At 54.4% G+C, this 6000-nt stretch overlaps 1 protein-coding gene across 5 annotated transcripts in view; it reads right to left on the bottom strand.

Annotated features, from left to right (window-relative positions):
• Positions 1-603: 603 nt before the first annotated feature.
• The window catches only part of VWA5B1 (von Willebrand factor A domain containing 5B1), a 53219-nt gene continuing 47822 nt past the window's right edge, over positions 604-6000 (bottom strand). For 3 of the 5 annotated variants that reach the window (XM_079118249.1, XM_079118250.1, XM_079118252.1), the window contains 4 exons: positions 4415-4489; positions 3772-3841; positions 3087-3204; positions 604-1612 (listed from right to left, as the gene is read on the bottom strand). In XM_079118249.1, the coding sequence (XP_078974375.1) occupies positions 1106-1612; positions 3087-3204; positions 3772-3841; positions 4415-4489 (770 nt within the window). In that variant the 3' untranslated portion in view covers positions 604-1105. Of the gene's footprint in view, positions 1613-1816; positions 1917-2266; positions 2475-3086; positions 3205-3771; positions 3842-4414; positions 4490-6000 lie in introns of those variants that run through there. The other 2 variants (XR_013760341.1, XM_079118251.1) reach the window with 2 other exon arrangements.

Genomic DNA, 6000 nt, shown 5'->3' with positions numbered 1-6000 from the left:
CCCACCTTCTGGGGAATCTGTGGGAGTAGCTGTGATTGACACAGTCATGAGGGAATCTGAGGCTGGGGAGCACCAATCCATGGATAGCACATGGTGGGCCTGGGGTTGAGGAGCCTTCAAGTTCCTATCATTTCCCCCCCAAATCATGTCTCCTAGCCCAAACTGCCATGCTCAAATAAATGCACTACAACCAAGCACAGTTTGCAAAGAAGGCCCCCTTCCCTCACAGTGTGGTGTGGTTAGAGGGGGACCCACTATCCCAGAATGCAATGCGCCTGGAGATGCCTCTCTAGCTCCTCAGCACAGTGGATGGAGTTCACTTTCTCCAACTCCCTAAAGTGTGTAAATTATTTCCAGTGTCACCTTAACGTCTTCACTGACCTCTATGGGCATGTCTGTCTTTTTTGGACTATTTCTGCATAGATTGAAGCTTCGGTCGGTCTGATATTTTGGCTCACAGATAGTCTCCCTGGGTGCTGCCCAACACTTCTTAGGCAGGGAGTCACAAATGATCCGCAAGCCAGTACTGAAATGTACAAAGGGAGCTTCACCCAAAGAAAAGGCCCTCGAGCAACACTTTTGCAGTCTTGGGAGAGATGGGGTCCTAGACTGTCGCCATGGAGACAAGAGCCTCTCCCACAATGCAACGGGTGGAGGAGGCCCCTCCGTGCCTGGATGCAGACTTGTTGGTCTGGTTATATGTTGTCGCGAGTTTCTCTCATTCCCCTCAAATAAAAGGGGGTGCTGCTGTTTCTGCTTTGGGCCCACATGGCCTTCCTTCAGATAAGACTCAGGCTTAATTGTACTCTCTTGCGCGCCCCAGGCCTGCCTCAGTATCTGGACAGAAAGTAGCATTGAACCATTTTTAAAGATCTAATCCAGATGCCTCATCTCACCCTCTTACTTTATAGATGAGGAAACCGAGGCCCAGACAGGGGGCAGGGGCTGGCCTGTACTGACAAAGGTAGGTGGTAGCAAAGTTGGGGATTGAACTCAGGCCTCCTGACTGCCAGTCCAGGGCTCTTTCTAGCAAGCAGTATATTGGCTACAGCTTCAAAAAGTTCCCCACTGGGTGCCAATGGCCCTTCCCCCCTGCACCCCCCCGCTACACATAATTTGGGTTATAGCAAAGCATATTGAACTCCAGGTTCTCGTCCCAGTGCCTCAGGAGCACGAACAGCTGGCGGGCCGCGGCCTTGAGCGTGCCCCGTGTGCGGCCCTCAGGCACTTCCTGCTGCTCCAGCCACGAATTGGCCTTGGCAGCCACCAGCTCCCACTCTATGAAGTAGGAGGCGGAGCTGTGCTCCAGCCAGGCCAGCCCCACCACGGTGGCCCACAGCTTCCCCGAGTGCTCCATCAGCACCTTGGACTCCAGGCCCAGCCTGCTGTCCGCCGGAGGTTCCAGGGAGACACTGTCGCAGGACGCGTGTCGAGGTGAGGGGCTGGTGCACAGCTGGGGACTCAGAGCCGTAGATTCGGGCTGGCGGGCAGTGAGGGACATTCGGTGGCAGTTGAAGGGCGAGGTCCACTTGATCTTCTCCATGGGGATGTTGATGGCCTCACAGAAAGCTTGGTTGAGCAGAAAGGCTCCGGAGGCCAGCTGCAGAGACACCTGTGTGTGGGGAAGCCCCTCAGTGGGAACCCAGGCCAAGCAAAAGTCCAGCCCCTCCCAGCATGCTGTGCTCACCTCCTCCCACCTCACCTTGCGGCCGGGGGGAATATGTGGGATGCTCAGGCCGATTGAGCATCGCCACACCACACCGATCCCACAGGTGCCGCAGACTGATCACTCTCCAGGCCCAACTCGACATCTTCCCTCCAAACCTGCCTTTTGATCTGGGTGGGTGGGCCCAGCTTGGCCACTGGGACTGTCCTGGCCATCGAGGAGACTCTGGCCTCCTCATCCCTCTCTGTCCCTGCACACAGATCAGTTTCCAATCCCAACAGGACTGTACCCTCTGAATGGCTCTGCAGAGCACTGTCTGCTTCCCTCCTCCTCCCCCCTCCCTCAATTCATTTGTCCCGCGCCTGGAGGAATCTTCAAAAGGCAGAGGTGTGCATTTTTTGGTAAAGGCTCAGTTCCATGCTTTCAATCTGCTATTAAAGTGAGTTCAGAAGATGATTTATAAAGCCCGGCATGACCTATCCCTGTTGGTCCTGGACTTTCATCCCCTACTTCAGCTCCCCTCTGGCTGCCAAGCTGTCCCTCTCCTCGCTAGGTCCTTGGCTATAGCTCCGCATCCTTCGGTCTTGGCTCAGCCATTACCTTTTTGGGGAAGTCATGCTTGATCTCGCCACTGCCCCATCTCAGGCCTGGGTTACGCGTGTGTCGCCCTCTGTATTTCCCTCCACCAGAATGTCTGGTTTCTCGCCTGGGTCCCTTGGGACTCTCAACCATGCAGTCCCAGGACTGCATTTGTCCAGTTCAGGGTTGTCTCCCTAGGGCCTTCCAATGAGCCTGGCTCCATTAAGGCCTGCTGAGTGAATATATGCATTTTCGGGAATTCAAAATGACCCCGTGCACTTGGGCGTGCAGAGACAGCTCCGGGCAGCAAAGTGTAAACAGCTCCTCCTTAGAACACCCTCTGATTCCCCGAGTCCTCAGAGACCCAGATAGCCCACTCCAGACCTGGGTTCCTCACCCGCTGCAGCATGCTGGGGCATCTGCAGAGCCATGTGCTAAATGTAGTGCGTGTCCCTGGGGTGTTAATTTTACTCACTTGTGAGTCATTTCAAGACTTATTTTTATGTGCTGAAAAACAGACACACATAGATGGTAAGTAGAATGCAAAATTCTCGTGAATTTTTAGGGTGAAGATAGCAGATTGCACAGGAGTTTCGTGATGCCAGCACTGGCCTCTAGTGACACCCCAGATCACCCCTCTACCAGGACCAGGGGACTCATGCTAATTCCTCTGTCCTGTTGCTTCTTGTGTGGGATGTTCTCATAGGTTCCAGAACTCGGATCTAAACTCTAAGACAAGGTCTCCTTCCCTCTGGGGAGGGGAAGGATAGGCGGGGGCTCACAGGTGGGGCCTGTGCCCAGCATGCTAGAGGGGCTCCAAGGCAGGGTGGGGGACACTCACCAGTGGCAAGTAGTCGAAACTCTGGCTCCCCAGGGTTGACTCTGGCGCCTTGACCAGCGGCTTGCTCAGGAAGCCCTTGGCTGCTCGGGTCAGCAGCCTGGACTTGTTGAGAGTCAGCCTGTGTGGGTGAAGGTAGGTGTCCCTGGCCATCCCAGCCCTGGGCCCACCCAGAAGCCTGTGAAAGTCATAGCCAGAAGGATCCAACAGATGGCCTCCTTCAGCCTCCCTCACTTGACAGCTGGGGAAACAGAGGCCTCCGTGATTTAGCAGCAGCAAGACAAGAACAGGTTCCAGTTCTTCTATGACCTTCTTTTGATACTGTATCCCTGCCCAACCCAGTAACCAGAAAAATCCTAGGTTAACCCTCCCATGGGGCATATGTACTGGAAGAGACCAGGAGAGTCTTAGGTTAGCCCTCTCAGGGGGATGTGTACTGGAAGAGAACGGGAAGAGTCCTAGGCTAGCCCTCTCAGGGGCATGTGTACTGGAAGAGACCATGGGAATGTGGGAGATGAGCTAACAGTGGCTGAGTGGGGATCAAGAGGCAGGGTGAGATCTGGAAGACAGTGACCCTTCTATCTCAATGTTGGGCTGGCCCTGCCTTTGGTTTTCCCAGCCAAGGACAATCCCAGGAAAACAGGGTGCAGCACAGCGCCACCATTACACCACTGGAAATCCCACTTACCTGGACCCAAAGAGAGTTTCTGAGGCCTTCAAGGAGGAAAGAGCATTGGTGGGCAGGCTGTGCAGGGGACCTGGAGAGCCACAGAATGACAGACTGAGGTGCAATAAGTGACCTGTCCACCTGCTTAGCAGCCCAGAGAGGGGAAGGGGCTTGCCTGTATCCCCGAGGCCCGAGGGATCTGAGCTGATCACAAGAAGGCATTTCTGAGCCAGTTGGTGAGGAGGAGGCTGGGATGTATAAGAAACTGACCTCCACGTGTCCTCGACAGGTGGACCTGGCATATTCTGGGAAGTCACTTGTGGGAGCTGTGACAGCTTCACATCAGTGCACCAAATGGGGACAGCGGGTTGACCCCCGACCCCTGCGCACTGCTGGAGCACACTAGGCAGAGTGGGCTGGTGCAGTGGCCCCCTCAGCTGGAACTGGGAGGCCTGACTCCAGGCCTAGTTCTGGCACCAACTTCACCTCTTCGAGCATCAGTTTCCCCATCTTTAAATTGGGGATAATCCTCTTCCGCTCTCTCAGGGCTTTTTGAAGAATCAATAAAATCTCCAGCCCTGTGTTGGTGAGGCCTCCTTCTGATCCCAGGACCTGTCATGGTCACCCTCTTAATTAGGGGAGCCAGCCCCAGCTGAACACTTACCTTCAGAAGCAGCGCTCTTGTCCCGACTGGGACACAGGATCTCGCCGAGGGGCACAGGGGGGTTTTCCTCCATGGCTACAATGCAGGAAGCCAGTGAGCCTGGGCATTCCTGGCCCCAGCTCTCTCCCTCCCAGGCCTGGGTTAAAGTCCTGATTCCCCCACTGACAAACCAGGGGCCCTTGGTCCAGTGGCTTTCTTTATAAGTGTGATTGCAAATTGGAGCTAATAGTACCTAGGTCAAGTGTCATCATAGGATTAAAGGAGATAGTGGGCAGCTTGTTCTAGTGCCTGGCCAAGTGCTCAGCCCAATGGGGACGGGGGCTTAGTTGCCGGGGGCAGAAGTGGGCAACTCCTCCCAGGGCTGTGCCCCCTGAGGAGGTACTCATGCCAGCTCCCCAGGAGGTGCCAGAACATGGAACGGACATTTTGGGGAATCTGAGCCCCAGTTCCCAACCTGTAAAATGGGGATAATAATTGCACATACTATTTTCAAAACGCACAATTCAGGTGATTATTCTTATAATTAAAACTGCCATTGCAAGGGTTAGATAAACTTGACCACCCACTAGAAGGGAGTATCCCAATGATAGAAAAGGCTTCATGGATCAATATGTGCACCTAAGCTTCCGTTTCCCCAAGTGAGACTGTTTGTGCTGTAAGGACGCAGGTAGAGTTTCGTCGGTGACACTGAGAAACCAGCACAAGTATGAACTAGACTAATGACTGCTCACTGAGGGGACCAGTGGGCAAATAGGATGGTGTTTAACCTCATGGCCTCTGGTTCAAACCTTGGTTCTATCACATATCAGCTGTGTGACCTCAAGTGAGCCACTTAACCTCTCTGAACCCCAGTTTCCTCGTATCTTAATTGGGAAACAAAAGAAACCCTCTCGAGATGGTTGTGAGGAGACCTGAATAATGAGGACAGTGCCCAGCATGTAGAAAACTCTCAGTGTCCGCCATCCTCCTCCTCAGGGAGGGAGGATGTGGGGTTTGAAGGGCGTGAATGGAGGCGCCACGGAAAGGAAGACATCTGTGATTTTGATCAAAGCCACTTGGGCCACCAGGAGCAGAACTGTGGAGCAGGAAGGGGTAGATGGGAATTGCCTGGAAGTTCAGCCTGGCTCTAGGGTAGAGCAGGTGCCCCTGGGGTCTGGAACCCAAAGGGGCCGAGCATTTGGCACAATGCTTTAATTTGGAAGTGCAGCTCTGGGTTTCTGCCACCTCCCCACCTCGCCCAGCATGGATAACACATTCTCACTGGATGACTGAACTGGTGGCCACGTGGACCTCTGAGGTCCTCCTCATGCAAGGCAGAAGGCAGGACATCCTTGCTGCGTGTGAAGGCGCCAAGGAAAGGGTTGGGACTAGGGCGACATTAGGCTGTCTGTGCAGAGCTGGAGCGCGTGCGTGCGTGCAGGACACGAACGTCCGCTCTGTGAAGTAGTGCGAGGCCTCAGGAAGGGCAAGTCCTGGCACCTCCAGGCCTGAGCTAGAGGCATCATGGAACCAGGTGAGAGGTGAGGGCTGAGAGGAAGCTGATGGAACTGCTTCTTTGCTCTTCGCCTCTCTCCTTGTTTATTAGG

Source organism: Sciurus vulgaris (genome assembly GCF_902686455.1).
Source record: "Sciurus vulgaris genome assembly, chromosome: 1".
Taxonomy (NCBI): Eukaryota; Metazoa; Chordata; class Mammalia; order Rodentia; family Sciuridae; genus Sciurus; species Sciurus vulgaris.
This window is presented reverse-complemented; position numbering and strand designations above follow the sequence as displayed.